Genomic DNA, 21,142 nt, shown 5'->3' with positions numbered 1-21,142 from the left:
TTTGAAAAAAAAAAGTGATTTTCAACATACAGCTTAACACTTAACAAGTGATAAATTTCAAACATACATGTATAGTGAATAATAAAATGAACCACCTATCACCCACATTCAACAATTATCAAATTGTGATATATTTGCTTCATCTATCTTCTTTATCTTTTTTTCAGCCTCTCTGTCCATCATCTGTAAATAAGAAAGCAAAACCCCACTTATTTCACCCCTGTATACCTCAGCATGCATCTCTAAAAATTATAGGTATTTTCTTTTTTTTAGATTTTATTTATTTGTTGAGAGAAAGAAAGAGCACGAGCAGGGGGAGGGGCAGAAGGAGAGGAAGAAGCAGACTCTGCCGAACAGGGAGCCTGATGCAGCGCTTGATGCAGGGCTAGATCCCAGGACCCCAGGATCACAACCTGAACCAAAGGCAGACAGACGGACGCCCAACCAGTTGAGCTACCCAGGCACCCCTAGGTATTTTCTTATGTAAAAACAATGCTGTGATCAAATTTAATATTTCTTTGGTATTATCTAATCATCATTTCATAGTTAGATTTCTTTGACAAACTAAAAAATGTCTCACGTTTCTGTTTTGTAGCTGGAATCCACATTTCTGTTCACTACCACTGTCTCAGAGACAAGCTTTTGACTGTAAAATCATTGAATGAGAGAAGTACAAATAGCTCTGCACAAATCCATCCCTACATTTGAGAAATAATTTCAAGTACAAGCTCTGCTGACTGGGCCCTTAGCTTTATCTTTATATACAAAAATGGTACCATTCACTAAAATCTCAAATTATTCATTTGCTCTGAGAAGCCTCAGAGCCAGAGTACTTGGATTTGAATCCTGGCTCTATCACTTCGTAGACATATGACCTTAAGCAGGTTACTTAATCTCTCTGTGCTTCACTTTCCTTGCCTATGAAGTAAGGGTATTAGAGATTTATAATTACATTTGCAAATTAAAGACCCTAAAGAGACCTTTTATAAAGAAACCTATGTACTTTGTTTAGCTTATCATGTTTCCTAAACTTATTTTATTGCAGAATTTTGTGGGGGAGGTAAGTCTACTATAGATGGTTAAGACTGGAACATATGATAATTGATCCCTTAGTTTACTCTAATGTACATGTTGAACTCTTCAGAGCAGCTCTGTCCAACAGAAATACAATAAAGCGACATATGGAATTTTAAGTTTTCAGGTAGTCACGTTAAAAAATAGTAGAAACATGAAATTAATTTTTTGAGTTTTTAGTTTGAAATAATTATAGACTCACTGTTACAAAAATCATACATAGAATCCCACGAACCCTTCCCCCACCTTCTCCCAATGATGACAACTTATGTAACTAGTGTAGTGTTAAAGCCAGGAAACTGACATTGGTACACGTTTTATTAGAAACTATGAGACTGGGGCTCCTTGGTTCTCAGTTAAGTTTCACCTCAGATCATGATTTCAGGGTCTTGGGATCAAGCCCCGCATCCAACTCCATGATGGGCTCTGTGCTCAGTGCAGAGCCTGCTTGTCCCTCTCCTTCTGTTCCTCCCTGTGTTCTCTCTCTTTCTCTCTCATCAATTTTTTAGAAAAAATCTTTAAAAAAAAGAAACTGTGAGACTATTCTAGAGTGGCTGTACCTTTTTACATTTCTATCAGCAGTGTATGAGACATCTGGTTTCTACACATTATCACTTGCATTACCATATTTTGTGTTAGCTGTTCTAAAAGGTGTGTGGTTATAACTTACTGTAATTTAAATTTGCAGTGAAACTATAAGAATATATTTTTAACCCAGCATATCCAAAATATTATCATTTTAATATGTAATTAAGATAAAATTATTGATCTATTATACATTCTTGTTGTACTGAGACTTCAAAATCCCATGTTTTATACTTAAAACATCTCACTTCCGACTAACTACATTATTAAAATTTTCATTTAAATTCCAGTTAGTTAAAATACAGTGTAATACTAGTTTCAGGTGTACACTAGAGTGTTTCAACACTTCCATACAACACCTGGTGCTCATCACACTGACTAATCACATTTTAACTGCTAGTGGCTACCATATAGGACGGTGCAGTCCCAGAGCAGCAGGAAGTAGGTAACTAACTTGTAGTCAAGTTATTGAAAAGTATATATTTTTTCTTTACAGGAAATATAACTTTTTAAAAAATCTTTCACAGGAAAGGAATAACAAAACATGCTATTAATCACCATCCTCTTCCAGAGCAACTGGATGAAATTTCTTCTACCAATGACAGCCATGAAAAAGACACAAGTTCCCAAAGGTAATAATATAAAGTGTACTTATTTGCTTATTACACTTGATAATGGCAAAAGTGTTTTTTGGCTTAGGCTCGATATCTAGTCTTGTACTAATGAAACAAAACAAGAACTTTTATCACATTTTCAGTACCATTCAGTTTTCATTCTGGAACAGCTAATGGGAACATCATACTTATAACCCTTGAAAAGTAGTATTATGACATAGTTAAAAGCCAAGACTCAGAAGGAGTCTAACATCTGATTTTTATTTATTTATTTATTTTTTAAAGATTTTATTTATTTTTTGACAGAGAGAGAGACAGCGAGAGAGGGAACACAAGCAGGGGGAGTGGGAGAGGGAGAAGCAGGCTTCCCGCCAGGCAGGGAGCCCTATGCAGGGCTCGATCCCAGGACCCTGGGATCAAGACCTGAGCTGAAGGCAGACGCTTAATGACTGAGCCACCCAGGTGTCCCTAATATCTGATTTTTAATTCTGGTTCTGCCACTTATTAGCTGGGTAATAGAGGGCAAGTTACTTACCAGATAATAATGTCTCTTAACGGGTGTTGTGAATATAAATGAGGTAAAGTATGTAAAACTGGGCACAATGATTGGCATATGGTAAATGAGTAAGTATTAGCTGCAGTTATCATTTTAAGAAACAGCATACTGTAATGTCAAAGAGGGTTCTGAGAAGCAATGTGGTATCACAGAAAAATTATAGTCATAAAAGCTAATTTCAAAACCTAGAACTCAATCTCAGATTGTCTTTAAAATGGGGTAAATTGGGGTGCTTGGCTGGCTCAGTTGGAAGAGCATGCAACTCTTGATTTTGGGGTCATGAGTTTGAGCCCCACATTGGGTGTAGAGATTACTTAAATAAATATAACTTAAAACAGTTTTTAAATGAGGTTAATTGAGTTCTGCATCACCAGGTTGTTGTGAGGATAAAATGGAATTATATCTATAAAAGTGCTTGGTAAACTGTAAAAGTGCCATACAGGTTCAGACATTACTATTCATATTTCTGAAATGTCTTTAGTTTTCAAGGGTAGATGTTGTAAGTGGAATGTTAAAGTATTTGTTGTAAAGTATGACTAGAATTATTTAGAATCACTGTCATCAATTCTATAGGAATTAGACTTTTCCATGATGCTTAAATGTTAAGTTCTTCATTTATTTTTGCTTCTGTGGATATATTTGTATGCATGCTTGTTACCTAGTAAACTGCTGAATAGTTACTGCTACAGAAACTTGAGGAAGTATAAGAATTTTTCTGTTTTCTCTCTTCCTTCCAAATTGTGCATTTAGTGAGTCTGACATCACACAAGAATCACCTTTTACATCAGCTGACACTGGGAATTCAAGATTTGCTTTTCCAAGCTATACAGGCACAGGGATCTCTACAGAAGGCAGCTCGGACTTCTCCTGGGGCTATGGTGTGAGTTGTATGTTATTGGTCTGATGGAGTGCTTGGGAGACTATTCTGGGAGTTAGGATTTGTCAGTTTTGTCAGTATATTTCATTCCTTCACTCTATGAAGATTGGTTCTTTACATTTTAATACTTCTTATCAGTTTTTACCCTCTTTCAGTATTTGCTCTGTTTTATGGATACAGTAGTTGATCCTTAGAAATGTTTGACTTAATAGTTGCAGGTTAGTATGGATCTGGGCCCTGGGTCCACTTTTGCTTTGTGTAGTCCACTAATGTGTCTCTCCACCACTAATGTTACCCTGTTGTTTAAATTGTTCTTGGAACTTGATTATTAAGCCACTATAGACTGGGAAAATGATTATGATATATGATTGAATGAAAAAAAGCAGATTAAAAATAGTATGGATAGTGTGGTTCTATTTTGAGTTTACATATATTTTTGCTTATATACATACTAGAAAAAAGGACTAAAGATATCAACCCAAAATGTTTAGTCATTATTTATTAGGTGTTGAGATGATATTGACTTATTTATTTATTTACTTACTTACTTATGGCTATCTCCCATTATAAAATATTATTTTTAAAAGATCAAAACCTTAAAATTCTAAAGTCACATTTTATGCACATTTATTGCCTTGATGCAATAGGTATTTTTATTTGTGTCTTCTTTCAATCTATATTTAATTTGACCTAGCTGTAATCATGGTGTACATACAATGTTATGCTCTGTTTTTTTCACTTAGTATTATTTTGTAAGCACTTTTCCACAATACTGACTTTATACTGTATTGTCAGCAACTTGTTTTCTTTACAAAAGTCTGCTAATTGTTATAATCTATTATTATCACCATGAATTATTTTCCAGTAATTTGAATTTGGTTGTATATACACTTTCCTTTCTTAGTTGTATATGTGCATCCTGTTTTGTGGTCTGCTTTTCCATTCACCATTATTCCATATAAATATTTCTTTCACTACTTCCGTACCTGTCAATTTGAATAGTTATATATAGTTATATAATATTCCTAATATCATAATTAGAGCTTTCCCTTATCTGATGTTTGAGTTTTCAGTTTTTCTTCATTCATTCAGTATTTATTGAGTACATCTGTTGCTAGACATTGTACTGGGGAATGTAGGGTGAGTGAGACTCACAATTGAATAGTCTAATGAGGGAGAGTGACAAGAGCAAGTAAAATACAAAAGATGAGAAGTGCTCTAAGGAAGATGACAGGGTACTGAACAGGACATTATAGGGGGGGATTTACTTTAGATAGGATTATCAGATAGGGTAGATATGAGATTTACAGATTAAAGAGTTAACCATGTGAAGGGTGAGGAAAGAACTTTCCCGACAGTTAACCAGCAGCAAGGATGAAAAGAGCTTCATGTTTCCAAGGGAAAGTGGTGTGTTCATGGAACTGAAAAAAGGTCAGTGTGGTTGGGGGATGGTATCAGGCAGAGAAAGCATAAATGAAATCAGAGAGGCAGGCAGGACTAGATGATATAAGGCCATAGGAAAGAATATAAATTTTATCCTAAGGGAATTAATTAATTTGATGGCTTATTGTGAGGTTTTTAGTGTACTAACTATATATTTCCATTAGTTGTCTCTATATTGCAGTTAGTACTTCTTTATAAGTTATGAATGTCATACAAATGTTTCCTTTTCCTTTGCTTTCCTTTTGTTATTTACTGTGTAGCAGATCTTTTTTAACGATCAAATATTACCATTTCACTTTTGATCTTCATCTACTACTTTTTCTTTCTATTACCTTCATTTCTGTACTAGTCAGGATTTTATCTTTAGAAAGATGGAATATTACAGTATTCTTCCTAATAGCGTCTTATAGAATTTTGTGTTTATCTTTTTAACTCACCAGACTTCTTTAATAATTCATGGTATGAGGTATGAATTAAGTTTTTATGCTGTTGAACCTATTTTGTTTGAGCCCTTTTTCTTTTTTTTTTTTCTATTTTTTTTTTCTTTTTTAAAGATTTTATTTATTCATTCAAGACACAGAGATATATATATATAGAGAGAGAAAGGGAGCACGAGCAGGGGGAGAGGCAGAGGGAGAAGCAGGCTCCCCGCTGAGCCAGGAGCCAGACATGGGGCTCGATCCCAGGACCCCGGGATCATGACCCGAGCCGAAGGCAGACGCTTAACCATCTGAGCCACCCAGGCGCCCCGAGCCCTTTTTCTATATTTGATTTAAAATCATGTAGTTTTCATTGTAGTTTTAAAATATTTAGGGCAAATTTATTGTTCATTAAACAATAAATATTAGTATTTGTGTCCTTTTTACATCTTAAGCTGAATTTTATTTTCACTTGCACCAGATTTTATAAAATATTCATCAGGGATTTAATTGGTGTAGCATTATAACTTTATATTAAATTAGGGAAGGTGTAGAGAGAATTAAAATTTATTGAGTATTTAGTAGATGCCAGGCACTGTGCTGAATACTTTATATACACATTTCAGTCATTTCTCATCTTAACATAGTATTCTAGCTAGAAATACAGTCCTTTTATTTAGATCTTCCTTTAATTCTCTTTATCATTTTATTATTTACTTTGAGTAAAATATCTTATTGTAAGTTACAACTGATACTAAAATTGAAGTTAGTATTTATACATTTTATTTACTTTGGAACTGTCTTGGTGTTTTTCTTCCTTTCAGTTTAATTAATTTGGCCAAATAAATGGCTAAATATATTTATTATTTATAATCATCCTGGAGTTTATATTCTAGGTTTATTTCTTTTAAAATAGTCTAAAATTAAAAAAATATTCTAAAATTTAAAGTTAATATAATGTGAAGGAAGACCTTCCTTTTCTATCCTAATTATATCTATTATTAAAAATTTTATAGCCAACAGTCATAAAAGTAGCTAATTCAGTTCTGTTCTATTTTAGCTTTATATGCTTTGGGTTGATATTTTTTTAATAATCAAGTAAGGTTTATTCTAGGAATACAAAGATGGGTCAGTACCTGCAAATGTAGTATATTTAACATTGATGAATTAAATAAAAAATATGATCAAACCAATAGATGCTGAAAAAGTATTTGATATATTTCAAAAATCATTCCTTATAAAAATTCTCAGTAAGATAGGAGGAAACCCTTGAGACTTGATGACTATTTGCCAATTGAATAGGAAATACCAGTTTCAATGTCAAAGCACTAAAGTTATTTCAATTAAAATAAGGAATCAAACAAGAATTCTTTATTAAAAAATTTAATTGATTCCTTTGCTAACTTTGTACATTTTAATTATTTTTATTTTTACATAAAGTTTATCATATACGCTATTTAGTGCCAGTTGTTTTTCCACTTAACAGTATATTTTGAAGAATATCTATTATTATAAAAAATTTACTTGTTCTTTAATGGCCGCATATTCATTGCTGTTACCAAAAAAATGCTGCATTTATAACACTGTACATATACTATTTTACATAAATGTGAATATATCTGAGGATAAACTTTTAGAGGTGGAATTGCTGGTCAAAAGATGCTTTTGTAATTTTGAAAGCTGTTGCCAAGTTGTTTCTGTAGAAGTTATTCCGATCTGCAGGCTCACCAGGAACATATATGGAAGGGCCTATTTTCCTATACTCTTGACCAAAACAGTGAATTATCATACTTTTTAATCTTTGCCAGACTTTCAGGTTTTAAAAAGAGGTATCTGATGCTATTGCATTGGTTAGAAAAAAAATTTTGCATACCGTGTGTGTGTGTGTTGTGTGAAAGAGAGAGAGAAGTGGCACCCAGATAAGATATAGGCACTCAGCACCCTACAGGCTCCTAGATGCCCTCTCTCAACCCCAAAAATAACTGCTATTCTGACCTTTGTCACTAGCTTTTTTTTTTATTTTTGCCCTTCATATAAATGAAATCATACAATATGTATTCTTTGTATCTGGCTTCTTATGCTCAGCATTATGTTTGGCGAGTTCATACATGATATTGCACATATTTGTAGTCTGTGACTTGCCTGTTTATATTTCATATCCATTTATTTTTATTTTTTATTGTTTTCATATTAATTAATAGGAGTTCTTTATCTTTTAGATTAGGGGTCGGTGTACTTTTTTGAGAAAGTATAAATATTTTAGACTTTGCGGGCCCTATCAGACCCTCAGCTCTCACTGTAGTGAGAAGGCAGCGATAGATAATGGGTAAATAAATGGGTGTGACTGTTCCAATGAAACTTTATTTACAAAACAGGCTGTGGGCCAGATCATAGTTTGCTGATTCCTGTTCTAGATGTGTATAACAGAGACTGTCAGATACCTACATTATATCCACTCTCCCCATAGAACTTCAGGTATTATACCCAGTTGAAAATTTATTTCTCAGCCTCTGTTACAGGTAGTGGTAGCTAATGAATTGTATACAAAAGTCAGGAGATAGAGCTTTCTAGAATGCCCTTTTTTCCATTTTACCCCTTTTCTCCTAATTCCTGCCCGGAACATGGAACTATGGCTAAAGGTACAGCAGCCATCTTGGACCATGAAGTGTCACTGAGAATGGAAACAATAGAAGAAACTGAGTCCTAGATGTCCATGGAGTCACTATATCAGCTTTTTAATGCCTACCCATAGACTAATTTTTTTACGAGAAAAATAAACTTTTACTTTGTTTAAGCCACCCTTATTGCTTTTGTTAGTAGTAGAAATCGTACACTCATCCTTTGTTAAATGTATTACAAATATCTTTTCCTAGTATATGGCTTTTATAACTTTCACAATTTTCACATTTAAGTCTATAATTCACCTGGAATTGTTTTTTGTATATGATATACAGCAGGAACATAATTTTCCCATATGGATAATGAATTTTTTTAGTACCATTTACTGACTAGTTCAGGATTTCTGAGCAGGGGCATTTTTGGCATTTTAGGTGTGGCTATTGTATAGAAATGTCTCATGGCTAGCAGGATGTTTAATATTCATGATCCCTTCATATTAAATACCTAGAGCACCCCCTAGTCATTGTGATCACTAAAAATGCACACATACCTTTTTCAACTCTTCCATAGAAGGTGGTATCATTTCCCAGAGAATCACTGCATCCTTTCCCCACTGCTCTGCTGCCTATGTTATAGATTAAGTTTTAAAATATGAAAGGGTCTGTTCTGTCCTAAACTCATACAACTGGTTTTAATTAAACTATAGCTTTATAATAATCTAAAATATGTGGTAGGGAACTCTTATAGCATTGTTCATAATTGTCTTGGCCAATCCTTGTCATGTATGTTAGAATCTGATTGTTAAATTGCGTAGGTCAATTTGGGGAGGACTGCCATCTTAATGATACTGAGTTCGCCTATTCAATGAATTTGATATCTAAATCTTTTCATTCTTTTTTAAGTTTATTTATTTATTTAAGTAATCTCTACACCCAGCATGGGGCTTGAACTCATGACCCTGAGATGAAGAGTCACATGCTCTTCTGACTGAGCCAGCCAGGCTCCCCATAAATCTTTTCATTTAATATCCATTTCTTTAATATCTTTTAATAAATTGTTTTAATTTTGTCCATAAAGGTCCATTTGTTGAAGACTTATTCCTAGGTACCTTATATGGTACAATATTAAAAATTACATTTTTAATCTGTTTATTGCTGTTATATAGGTGTACAGTACCTCTTTTTCAAGGGAAATGAGTTCTAGGATAATGTTGGCCTTGGCAAAAGTTTATATTCTTTGTCATGTTTTTAAAACTTCTAATATTTTACTTATATGTTAATAGATTTCTCATCTATTTAATACTAGATTAAACTTTCCCTGGACTTCTTTTTTTACTGTGATATTCACGTAACATAGAATTCACTCCTTTAAAGTGAACAGTGAAGTGGTTTTTAGTATATTCACAAAGTTGTGCAACCATCACTACTGACTAATTTCAAGACATCTTTATCACCCCCAAAAGAAGTCCATACACATTAGCTGTCACTCCCCAACCCTCCAGTCCCTCAGCCCCCTGAGAACCACTGATCTGCTTTCTGCCTGTGTGGATTTGCCTATTCTGACATTTCATATAAATGAATCATACAATATGTGACCTTTTGTGTCTGGCTTATTTTACCTCACATATTTTCAAGATTTAGCCATGTTTTAGCAAGTATCAGTACTTCTTTTTTTATTGATGAATATAATTCCAAAAATACCAAAATTTTGTTCATCTATTCATCAGTTGATGGACATTTGGGTTTTGTTTTTTGACTATTATGAATAATGCTACTATGAATATTTGTGTACATATGTTTTGAATATTCTTAGGTATATACCTAGGAGTGGAATTGTTGGATCATATGAAAACTAATTTTTTGAAGAATACATTTATCGTTGATCTTTATTGCTATGATTATGTTTTTTAAGGCTTCTAGTTAGTATATAGATAATGTTGATATTTTTCTTGTATTACCCAAACATTTCATTGCAGGTATCACATGTATGTCAGAGTAGGTAATTCCTTTGAAATTCATTATTTTGTTTTTAAGGTTGTGTCTTAATTAATGAAATCCAAGTTTTGAGATCAGAGTTGCAAATGCTACATAGAGTATTTTCTTAAAAACTTGAAACAACCTCCAATTTACAGGAAAGTTACAAGTACAGTACAAAGAACTATCTTTCATGAATAATTTGAGAGTAAGTTACTGACATGATACCCCCTCATACCAAATATTTTTGTGTATTTCCTTCAAACAAGGATACTACATGACCAGAGTATAAGCATCAAATTCTGGAAACTAACAGTGAAACGTGGCTACCATCTAATCTCTAGACCCCATTAAAATTTCACTAGTTGTCCCAGTAGCATCCTTTATAGCAAAAGTTCACTTAATATTGTTATGTTTCTTTAGTCTCCATCTGGAATAGTTCCTCAATTTGTGATATCACAGATACGAGCTTGTTTTTCTCATTGCATTCTATTTGGTGGCACATGGTTCCCTTTGTCCCATTATTGATGATGTTCACTTTGATCACTTAATTAAGGTGTGGTGTCTTACACCTTAATTTTTTTTCTGTTGTTTAAAAGTATTTTATGGAGGGGCGCCTGGGTGGCTCAGGCGATTGAGCTCAGGTTTTGATGCCAGTTGGGTTCCCTGCTTAGGCTCAGGCCATGATCCCAGTTGGGTTCCCTGCTTAGTGGGGAGTCTGCTTCTTCCTCTCCCTTTGCCCCTCCCCCTGCTTGTGCTCTCTCTCTCTCTCTCAAATAAAGTTTAAAAAAAAATAAAAGTATTTTGTGGAGAGGTAACTTTGAAATTATGTAGCTACTATCCTATTCCTCATCACTTTCAATTTTTGAATTTATTTACATCAGTGTAGACTCATGGATTCCTATTTTATTCAGGTAGTTGTAATATATCATTATCATTATTTATTTTGTCCCAGCTTTTGGCCAGTAGAATTCCCTTTATACTGGCTTCTGTGCCATTTTGCCATGTTATCCTTCTTTGAGCACGTACTTACTTTCTGGCACAAGATACTCCAGGCTTATTATTTTTTTTTTTTCAGAGATAAAATATTGTTCTATTCTTTTTTTTTTTTATTCTTATGTTAATCCCCATACATTACATCATTAGTTTTAGATGAAGTGTTCCATACTCCAGGCTTATTTTGTACCTTCTTTGGCCCAGTGCTGGAATCAGCCACTTCTCTAAGGAGCCCTGGTTCCTTTTAGTGTCATTTGGAAACAAATATTTGGGTGCTAAGTGTGCCCATTGCTTTTCAGTTGTCCCTGAAAACCCTCTCAGTGGACTGAACTGGGGAATATATGTACTCCGCCTATTCCATTTTGACATGACAAAGTTCATTCTAGTTTTTTCCTTTTTCATATTTGTAACTTCTTTCTTTGATAATAAGAAACCTGGGTTCCATTATCCTTAATATATTTATTTGATAAATCCCCCAAATGTAACCAGTTTCCTACTGGTTACCACTGCCTCCTAACCTCTGCAGATACCCTTCTCACTTCACAAATGTTTCAACACCCTGTACTGGGTCACTACCGCCTGCACCCTTTCACCCATTGGATGTTTTTTTCACCCTGCTCAGAGCCAGACACCCAGTGTACTCCTAACTTCCATACTGGCACCTTCTTCACCCTGCTTGGACTGTCATCCTGTGTGAGGCTGCCTACTCCCCACATAGTAGCCTTCTTCTCTCTATTCTGGTACCAACATTACAAGCTGGCTGCTCTCCCATATGGACATCCTCTTCATCTAACTTGTGTTCCAACACCCTGCAACAACCTGCTCTCCCACCTGAAAACACCTACTGTGTCAGTTTTTTTTCAGTCATGCCAGTATATATCCCATTTTACATGCTCTTCGTATAAGATATTGATACTCCTCCATTCAGAGTTTTTTCCTCTTGAACCTAAATGGACTATTTGCCTCAGTCAGTAGCATGCAGTGAATGTGATGCTATATGATTCTCTAGGTTGGAAGGTAACACAGCTTCTGCTTGCCTCTTTTTCTCTCTCTGGATACTTGACCTTGGAATCCAGCCACCATGTTTTGAGGAAGTTCAGACCAGACCACATGGAAAAACCCATGTGGAGATGAACTGAAGCCCCCAGCTGAAAGCCATCATCAGCTGCCAGACATTGGAGTGAATGAGCATTCAAATGAATTCAGGTCCAAGCCTTCAAGTTTTTCAACTGATATCGCAGATGTTGTGGAGAAGAGATAAGACATTCCTGCTGTGATCTATAAAAATTCCTGACCTATGTAAACCTGGGGAGATAATACATGATTGTTGCTATTTTAATTCATTAAGTTTTAGAGTAATTTGTTATACTGCCAAAATAACTAGAACACCCCTCTAGCACTGCTCAGGGTCAGGAAAACTGCTAGATGTTCTCTTCACCCCTGTTGGTTTCCTACCATACAACAGGCCATCTTCCTACACAGACACCCTCATTATTGTGCTTGGGTTCCAATATCATATACCACGGTGCCCTCCCAGGTTGATGCTTTCCTTATTCTGTTCTGGCTTTGAAACCCCATGTCGGGTGTCTCTTGAGGCATTGGATAACAGGCAGCACATATACTGAGAGAAAGGAAACTCATAAGGTGAGCCCCTATTTATCCTGGTTCCTGATTGGGGATAATTTTATGACTATGGATTTGTGAGCCAGAGTCCAAACAAGGCATGGTGATTCCATTGTGCTGAGGAACAGAGATCAGAGTTCATGGAAGATGAAGCAGCTGAAATACACAGGGCAGGGGGAGATAAAGAGCACCAGAAATTGTAAATAAGTGGATAAATATAAAAGTCTGTATTTTTTTGTGATTTCTTATTTATGCAAGATGGAATTTATACTTGTAGAAGTAAAAGATGAGACAAATACAGCTGAAAGGATGGGTGACTGTAAATGGGATTATACTTTTTTTTTTAATTACATTTGTAAAGTGTCAAGTATCGAGAGAAATGGGAAGTATGAAGAAGGAGGTATGAAGTGGTAAAATATTGACTTTAACTAGACTTTGATAGGTTATGAATGTATATTATTAGTTCTAGAACAAGCGTTAAAATTATAAAGAGGGACGCCTGGGTGGCTCAGTCGTTAGGCGTCTGCCTTCGGCTCAGGTCATGATCCCAGGGTCCTGGGATCGAGTCCCACATCGGGCTCCCTGCTCGGCAGGAAGCCTGCTTCTCCCTCTCCCACTCCCCCTGCTTGTGTTCCTGCTCTCGCTGTTTCTCTCTCTGTCAAATAAATAAATAAAATCTTAAAAAAAAAAAAAAAAACAGAGATTGTCAGAATGGATAAAAAAGCAAGACTCAACTGTATACTATGTGGAAGAAATGCACTGTAAATATATAGGCACAAATAGGTTGAAATTTAAAAGATAGAGAAAGATATATCCTGAACATGGAAGGCTGACATGGTTATATTAATATGAGACAAAGTAAACTTGAAAACACGGAATTTGTCCTTAGAATATTTCCTAGTGATAAGAGGCAATTTGTTTTAGCTCAGGCTGCCATAACAAGATACCACAGACTGTGGCTTAAACACCAGACACTTACTTTCTCACAGTTCTGGAGGCTAGAAGCCCAAAAGCAAGGTGCCATCCAGATTGGTTTGTGGTGAGGCCTCTCTTCCTAGAATCTGTATCCTCACATAGTCTTTCTTCTAGGCATGTGCACACGTGGAGAGATCGCTGGTATCTTTTCCTCTTCTTTTTTTTTTTTTTAAAGATTTTTAATTTACTTATTTGACAGACAGCGAGAGCAGGAACACAAGCAGGGGGAACGGGATAGGGAGAAGCAGGCTCTCCGCAGAGCAGGGAGCCCGATGCGGGGCTCGATCCCAGGATCCTGGGATCATGACCTGAGCTAAAGGCAGACGCTTAACGACTGAGCCACCCCGGCGCCCCTCTTTTCCTCTTATAAGAACATCAGTCCTATCAGATTAGGGCCCCAACCTTATGACCTCATTTTTTTTTTCAAATTTTTATTTAAATTCCAGTTAGTTAACATACAGTGTACTATTAGTTTCAGGTGTGGAATTTAATGATTCAATACTTAAATACAGCACCCTGTGCTCATCACAGCAAGTGCCCTCCTTAATCACCATCACCTATTTAACCCATCCCCCCCACCCACCTTCCCTCTGGTAACCATCAGTTTATTCTCTATAGTTAAGAGCTTATGACCTCATTTAACCTTAATTTCCTCTTTCAAAGCTCTGTTTCTAAATACAGCCACATTGTGGGTTAGACTTCAGTATAGGAATTCACACAGGAATTCAACAGAGGAGGACACAATTCAGTCTATAACACAGTTCACCAGGAAGACATAACAATTCTAAATAAGTACACATCTAATAGTTTCAATATGGATGAAGAAAACTGATAAAATTAAAGAGAGGGATCAATGAATTCACAGTTATTGTTAAAGATTTTAGTAATTAATGGAACAGTTAGAAAATCAGTAAAAATATAAAAGATCTGATGTTACACCCAACAAATACAGAGTACATATTCTTCTGAAGCACACATGTAATGTTCACAAGGACAGACTGTATGGTGGATTGTAAAATGTCTCAATATTGTTCAAAAGACTAAATCTCACAGAGTATATTCTCTGATCACAATAGAATTAGAAACCAGTAACAGTAAGATACCTAGAAAAACCCCAAATATTTGGAAATTAAACAACATGCATCCAAATATCAAATTACAAGGAAAATTAGAGGGTATTTTGAACTATATGATAACAAAAACACAAAATATCAAAATATGTGGATGCTGCTAATGTTTTTACAAGGAAGGTTGTAGCTTTAAACACCTATTTTAGAAAAGAATACAGCTTTGAATGAATTATTTAAGTTTTTACCTTTAGATGCTGGGAAAGATTAAACCCAAAGAATAATAAAAGAAATAATGAAGAACAAAAATCACTGAAATAGAAAACAAATAAAAGAGAAAATGAACAAATCCAAGCGTTGATCCTTTGAAAAGATTAATAATTGATAAGCCCTCTGGTGATACTGGTTAAGAAAAAGCAAGGAGGGGCACCTGGGTGGCTCAGTTGGTGAAGCGTCTGCCTTAGGCTCAGGTCATGGTCCCAGGGTCCTGGGATCGAGCCCCGCATCGGGCTCCCTGCTCAGCGGGAAGCCTGCCTCTCCCTCTCCCACTCCCCTGCTTGTGTTCCCTCTCTCGCTGTCTCTCTCTGTCAAATAAATAAATAAAATCTTTAAAAAAAGAAAAGAAAAAGCAAGGAAACACAAATTACAAATACCATTAGTGAAAGAGGAAAGATCAGCTCAAGTCCTACAGACATTAAAAGAATATTAATAGTAGGAACAATTTTATGCCAGTACATTCTGCAACTTAGATAAAACGGACAGCTTCTTTAAAAAATCTGAATAGTTGTCAAGTTCATAAAGAAACTGAATCAAACAACTCTCTTAGAGAAAGCTTTAGGCCTAGCTGGTTTCACTACTGAATCTATCATGCATTTTTTGTGGAAGAAATAACAGTCACACAAACTTTTTCCAAAAAATAGCATTTTTAATTCACGTATGAGGCCAGCATAATATTGATGCCGAAGACCTGACAAAAACATATCATAAAAGAAAATTATGAGGTGGGACTTCTAGTATGACAGAATGAATAGCTTGGCAAGTCCTCTTCCCCAAAAGCAGCAATAAAACTGGATAAAATGGTCAAAGCAACCATTTTCAGGGCCCTGAAATTGACCAAAGGTACTTAAAACAGCAAAGCAGTTATTCACAAAAATCAGTGGAACCATGTGTTAAGAACAGTGAGAACCTGTTCTACTACAAAGGGACAAGCTGTGCTAACTAGCAGCTTAACCACCAGAATGGAGTGGAACTTGGACAAACTCTATACCCAATGCCATCATCAATAACAGTAGCAAACTCAGTGGCATACAAATGAGGCAAAATGTGGCTCACATAGTCTGTGGATTCAGTAGTGGCTAGGGCAAAAAAATGAATTGGCAGACTATCCAGAAATTTATCGAGATCTGGGAAATAAGATAGTCATAGTGCTGGGACGCCTGGGTGGTTCAGTTGGTTAAGCGTCTGCCTTCGACTCAGGTCATGATCCCAGGGTCCTGGGATCTAGTCTCGCATCAGGCTCCTTGCTCAGCGGGGAGCCTGCTTCTTCCTCTGCCTGCTGCTCCCCCTGCTTGTGTGCTCTGCCCCCCCCCCGACAAATAAATAAATAAAATCTTTAAAAAAAAAAGATAGTCAGTGCTCTGATAAACTCTCCACATATCCAAGCAGCATGCAAATATGGAAGAGATCATAAAAGGGCACAGAAATTAAAAGCCAAGGCAGACAAAAATAGAATACTACTAGAAACAAAAAGATATTTCATAATGATAAAAAGGCCAATTCATTAGGAAAATAAAGCAATTACAAAATGTATACATATATAACAATCAAGCCTTAAAGTACATGAAGTAAAATCTGACAGAAGTGAAGGAGAAACAGCACAACAATTATAGCAAGGAGACTTCAATACCCTACTCCCAGTACTTGATAGAACAACTAGACAGAAAATCAGCAAGCATCCTGAAGACTCAAACAACAATATTAACCAACTTGACCTAACATTCCACCCAAAGACAACAGAATATATATTCTGTATATATAAAACAAGTCTCATAACTCTACAAGGACTAAAACTATACAAGGTATGTTCTCCAACCATGCTGGAATTAAGTTAGAAATGAACACCTAGAAATTTGGGATATCTCCAAATATTTTGAAGTTAAGCAGTTCTCTTTTAATTAATTGATGGTTTGAAGAACTCTATAAGGGAAATTAGAAAATATTTTTAATTAAATGAAAAGGGAAAAAATATCAAAATCTGTAAGATGTAGCTCAAGTGGTGCTTAGAGGAAAATTAATAGCTTTAAATCCTATGGGGGAAAAAAATCAAGCTCACAGATGCAGAGAAGAGATTGGGGTTGGCCAGAGATGGGAGTTGGGGGATGGGCAAAATGGGTGAAGGGAGTCAATATTTAAAAGCTTCCAGTTATAAAATAAATAAGTAATGAGGATGTAATGTACAGCATGGTGACTACAGTTAATAATACCGTATTGCATATTTGAAAGTTGCTAAGAGTAGATCTTATCAAAAAAAAAAATTCTGTAACTATGTATGGTGACATATTTTAACTAGATTTATTGTGATCATTTCACAATATATCATTTCACGATATATATAAATATTGAATCATGTTGAACATCTGAAACTAATATAATGTATAATAAGATTTTTAAAATAGAAAAAAAATGTCTACAGAAAAAAGGAGGGTCAATAACATGAGCTTCTACCTTTAGAAACTAAAAAAGAAGAGTAAATAAAAAGCAAGCAGAAGGAAGGAAACAATACAGATTAGAGTAGAAATTAACAAAATACAAAAAAAATAGAGAAAATCAATAAAGTCAAAAGTTGGTTCATTGAAAAAATTCAACAAAATTGACAAGTCTTTAGGTAGTCTGATCAAGAAAAAAGACACAAATTAACAAGATTAGAAGTGAATGAGGGGGACATAATTATTGACTCTTTAGAAATGAAAAGGACTGGGCGCCTGGGTGGCTCAGTTGGTTAAGCGACTGCTTTCGGCTCAGGTCATGATCCTAGAGTCCTGGGATTGAGTCCTGCATCGGGGTCCCTGCTCAGCAGGGAGTCTGCTTCTTCCTCTCCCGCTCCCCCCTCTTGTGCTCTCTCTCTCTCTCTCAAATAAAATCTTTAAAAAAAAAAGAAATGAAAAGGACTAAGGGTATGTAATAAGAAACTTCATGCCAAGAAATTAGATAATTTAAATGTAATTGACAAATTTCTAGAAAGACACAATTGCCCAACTGACTCAAAAAGAAATAAAAAATCCATATAGATCCATAATAATTAAATTAGTAGCTAAAAATCTTCCTACAAAGAAAAACCCAGGCATAAATGGCTTCATTGGTAAATTCTACCAAGTACTTAAAAGAATACATAATAACTATCTTTCATAAACTTGTTCAGAAAATAAAGGAAAGAATACTTCCCAACTCATCCCATGAAGCCACTATGACCCTGCTACCAAAGCCAGACAAAGACATTACAAATTTCTGTGTGCAAAAAATTCTATAGAATCCATAAAACAAACAAAACTCACTATTAGAACTAATAGAGTTCAACAAGGCCACAAGATACAAAGTCAATATAAAAAATCAGTTGTATTTCTACAGTTTCTACAATTACTCAGTGCTCATCATCAGTGTACTCTTAATCTGCTTCACCTATTTTACCCATACCCCCACCTACTTCCCCTCTGGTAGCCATCAGTTTGTTCTCTATAGTTAAGAGTCTGTTTCTTGGTTTGTCCTTTTTTTTCTTTGTTTTGTTTCTTAAATTTCACATATGAGTGAAATCATACAGTATTTGTCTTTCTCTTATTTCACTTAGCATTATACTCTCTAGATCCATCCATGGATCCATCCATTTTTGCAAATGGCAAGATTTCATTCTTTTTTATAGCTGAGTAATATTCCTCTGTGTGTGTGTGTGTGTGTGTGTGTGTGTGTGTGTGTGTGTAGGATATATATATATATATACCACATCTTCTTTATCCACTCATCTATAGATGGACACATGGGTTGCTTCCATATCTTGGCTATTGTAAATAATGCTGCAGTAAACATAGGGGTGCATATATCTTTTTGAATTAGTGTTTTCATAATCTTTGGGTAAATACCCAGTTCCACTTGTCACTTTTATTCAGCATTGTACTGGAGGTTCTAGTCAGTGCAATAAGATAATATAAGGAAATGAAAAGCATCCACATTGGAAAAGACTAAATAAAACTGTCTTCATTCACAGATGACATGATGTAAAAAATCCTGAAGAGGTCACACTCTTTCTGCCCCCACAAAATCTGCTAGAACAAAGAAATAACTTCAGGAAGGTCACAGTATATCAGATCAATTTACAAAAATCAATTATAAATGTGGCATGTTTACATAATAGAATATTATCCAGCCATAAAAAGGAAAGAAGTACTAATACATGCTATACTATGGATGAACCTTAGAAACAGGTTCACTGAAAGAAGCCAAACACAAAAGGCTATGTATTATATGACTCCCATTTATGACCAATGTCCAGAAGAGCATATCCAGAGACAAAAAGTAGGTTAGTTTTGACTGGGTAGAAAGAGAAATGGAGGTTTCTTTTCAGGGTGATGAAATTTTCTGGGATTAGATACTGGTGATGGTTGCACAATTGTGAATATACTACAAACCACTGGAAATATACCCCAAACCGCTAACTTGCACACTTTAAAAAGATGAATTTCATGGTATATGAATTGTATCTAAATTTAAAAATCTTTCTACACACATTAGTACATGAACAACTCTGAAAATGAAAATAAAAAAATTTAATTCACAATAGAACATAAGGGATAAACTTAAAAGCAGCACAAAACTTGTACAAAAGAAGAAAGTTAGAAGACTTACACTATCATATTTCAAAACTTAATAAAATGGTGCTATAATCAAAACAGTGTGGTATTGACATAAGGATAGGCATAATGATCAATGGAACAGAACTGGTAATCCAGAAATAAACCCTTATATTTAGAGTCCATTGATTTTTGACAAAGATGCCAAGGCAATTCAATAGGGAAAGTATCTTTTCCCCATAAATATTGCTGAGACAATTGGATATCCATATGCAAAAAGATGAAATTAGATTCTTAACTCACATCATATAGAAAATTTACTCAAAATTATAAATCTAAATGTAAGAGCAGGGGCGCCTGGGTGGCTCAGTCATTAAGCGTCTGCCTTCGGCTCAGGTCATGATCCCAGGGTCCTGGGATTGAGCCCCTCATCGGGCTCCCTGCTCGGCGGGAAGCCTGCTTCTCCCTCTCCCACTCCCCCTGCTTGTGTTTCCTCTCTCACTGCCTCTCTCTCTCTCTCTCAAATAAATAAATAAAATCTTTAAAATAAATAAATAAATTTAAGAGCAAAAACTGTCAATCTTTTAGGGAAAAATATGAGAAAACCTGCAAGACAACAGTACACAGATATGACACATCAAAAGCACAAGCCTAAAAATGGATAAATTTGACTTCATCAAAATTAAAATCTTTTGTGCTTTCAAATATACCATCAAGGGAATGAAAGGATAAGCCACAGATAGGGAGGAAATATTTGCAATAGTACATATACCTGACAAAGGACTTGTATCCAAAACTTAAAAATTCTATATTAAGAAGACAAAGCAGTTGAAAAAAATGGGCAAAAGACTTGAACTCCATGAAAGAAGATATATACATATATATATATATATGACCAAGTAGAATATAGAAAGATGCTCAGTATCATTAATCATCAGAGAAATGCAAATTTAAAACTGTCATGATGCACCACTTCACACTCACTAAAATTGCTAAAACTAAAAAGACTGACAGTACCTACTTTTAGCCAGGTTGTGGAGCAAAATTTAATGCTCACACATTTCTGGTGGTAGTGCTAAATTGTATGTATATATGTATGTGTGTATATATGTGTGTGTGTATGTAATATATATATCTGAATATCATATATGATAAGATATATAAATATGATATATTAGCATTCAATAGTGAAGGCAAAATAAAGACATTTTATTTTTTTTATTATGTTATGTTAATCACCATACATTACATCATTAGTTTTTGATGTAGAGTTCCATGATTCATTGTTTGCGTATAACACCCAGTGCTCCATGCAGAACGTGCCCTCTTTAATACCCATCACCAGGCTAACCCATCCCCCCACTCCCCTCCCCTCTAGAACCTTCAGTTTGTTTCTCAATGGACTTTGAGAAAATATAGACATTTTAAACGTCTATGGAAAAAGAGTTTCCCATCCATATATATACACTGAGAGAACTATTAA

At 35.1% G+C, this 21,142-nt stretch overlaps 2 protein-coding genes across 8 annotated transcripts in view; one reads left to right on the top strand and one right to left on the bottom strand.

Annotated features, from left to right (window-relative positions):
- The window catches only part of FAM149B1 (family with sequence similarity 149 member B1), an 81,685-nt gene that overhangs the window by 1,884 nt on the left and 58,659 nt on the right, over positions 1–21,142 (top strand). For 3 of the 7 annotated variants that reach the window (XM_081822913.1, XM_081822912.1, XM_081822915.1), the window contains exons 2-4: positions 274–471; positions 2,187–2,291; positions 3,580–3,709. In XM_081822913.1, the coding sequence (XP_081679039.1) occupies positions 274–471; positions 2,187–2,291; positions 3,580–3,709 (433 nt within the window). Of the gene's footprint in view, positions 1–273; positions 472–2,155; positions 2,292–3,579; positions 3,710–21,142 lie in introns of those variants that run through there. The other 4 variants (XM_006731160.3, XM_081822914.1, XM_081822916.1 and 1 more) reach the window with 3 other exon arrangements.
- The window catches only part of DNAJC9 (DnaJ heat shock protein family (Hsp40) member C9), an 80,418-nt gene continuing 61,615 nt past the window's right edge, over positions 2,340–21,142 (bottom strand). Inside the window, exon 5 of the mRNA XM_081822972.1 lies at positions 2,340–2,378. Within this exon, the coding sequence (XP_081679098.1) occupies positions 2,355–2,378 (24 nt within the window). The 3' untranslated portion in view covers positions 2,340–2,354. The remainder of the gene's footprint in view (positions 2,379–21,142) is intronic.

Source organism: Leptonychotes weddellii, chromosome 6 (genome assembly GCF_054177405.1).
Source record: "Leptonychotes weddellii isolate Sample4059 chromosome 6, ASM5417740v2, whole genome shotgun sequence".
Lineage (NCBI taxonomy): Eukaryota > Metazoa > Chordata > Mammalia > Carnivora > Phocidae > Leptonychotes > Leptonychotes weddellii.
This window is presented reverse-complemented; position numbering and strand designations above follow the sequence as displayed.